The sequence below is a fragment of the Sesamum indicum genome, linkage group LG3, assembly GCF_026168435.1.
Source record: "Sesamum indicum cultivar Baizhima isolate 11 linkage group LG3, ASM2616843v1, whole genome shotgun sequence".
NCBI classification, from domain to species: Eukaryota; Viridiplantae; Streptophyta; class Magnoliopsida; order Lamiales; family Pedaliaceae; genus Sesamum; species Sesamum indicum.
The window spans coordinates 30,280,279-30,281,657 of record NC_142659.1 but is presented as its reverse complement, the minus strand read 5'-3'; the positions used below and the strand labels follow the sequence as shown (position 1 = coordinate 30,281,657).

Sequence of the window (1,379 nt, the reverse complement as noted above, 5' to 3'; positions counted from 1 at the left end):
CCCAAGAGTTTATACCTAATCAACCTTACATTCATCATCTTTTATTAAAAGGATGATTACATCTTCTTTCTCCCATATTTAATGTAATTATATCTAAATTTTATATAATTTAAAAAATTATATTGAGTACGATTAATGTTTATTTCCGTTCAATAAATAGATAACTCATTCATCAATTGAATGAAAATTCACATTACTCTCCAGTTGACTTAATACAAGTCAAAATAAATCTTTTTTGGTCAAATTTTCTTTATACATCTTTGCCGGTGCTAATGCATTTTCTTTATACATCTTCACATCTCACGAAGATTGGTATCAATTAATTTAAAAATAATTTAATCACAATTAAGAATATGCTTTTTCTTTTTAAAAATAAAAACAAATTCATTAACTTTATCCTATTTGTATATGTTTATCTCATTTACAAAAAATGCTTCTGCATATTCACCATACAACAAAAAAGAAAAAAAAAAGAAAAAGAAAAAGAAAAAAAAGAAGAAGAAGAAGAAGAAATTATAAAGGGCAAGGGCAAAAACGGGAAAGAAGAAAATAAGAAATTTTCTTTCTTTATTTTCGTGCTGTTTTAATTTGCTGGCTCCATGTCAGTTCAACTGAAGAGGCTGAGGCCGAGCCATGGTCCGCCTTTTCCACAAATTGATCTCCTTCCTCGGCTCCAATTCCAAGCTGGCCACACCTCCGCCCACCATTATCGGCGCCGAGAAAGGGATTATGACGTCATCCTCCGCGTCACTGTCCCCCCTCTCTTCATCGGAGAAAAATTCCCGGTCCTCCTCCGGTGCAATTTGTGCCGTCGTCCAATCAAAATTGGCAAACGTCTCACGGCTGCTCGCGAATCTCCTCATCTGGCTCAGGCTCGGCGCGGCAACCGACGGCTCCGCGTGATCCTTCGACCCGTCATCAGATCTTCCTCCGGCGCCGAAAAACAACTTCATCCCCGATGGCTTAGAAGCCGGGCCCCTTGCCGCGTTAGTTTTCTCGGGCTGTGAACGGGAAACGGGCTTGAATTCTTTCGGTAAAGAAGCGTGTTTCTTTCTTGAGATCTTCTTCTTGTGCTTGATTTGGCCCATGCACGATACCTTCGGTGAAGTGGGTTCTTGAGTTTCGAAGTTGTTGGATTTCCCTCGGGCTTCAGCCGGAATCATAGACACAATCGGGCCGGAAAAGCCCTTATTGAGATGTGATCTGGGCCTGAGTGCGTTGACATCAGGCCGCCTGTCCCGGCGCGGGCTGAACGGAAGGTTTTGAAATGAAACCGCCGCTTGAACTGCCCTCGGTATAAACTTTAAAACCTTGTTCTTTGACTTAGCCGCTGCCTTCTGATCCATTTACAAATATATTCTTGCTATGATAATTCATCT

The 1,379-nt window shown here is 40.5% G+C and overlaps 1 protein-coding gene across 1 annotated transcript; it reads right to left on the bottom strand.

The window, feature by feature from the left end:
- Positions 1–373: 373 nt before the first annotated feature.
- On the bottom strand, positions 374–1,379 carry LOC105159370 (uncharacterized protein At1g76070-like). Its single transcript, XM_011076417.3, has one exon. It carries the CDS (start codon positions 1,344–1,346, stop codon positions 603–605), a length of 744 nt encoding a protein of 247 aa, XP_011074719.2. The 5' UTR covers positions 1,347–1,379; the 3' UTR covers positions 374–602.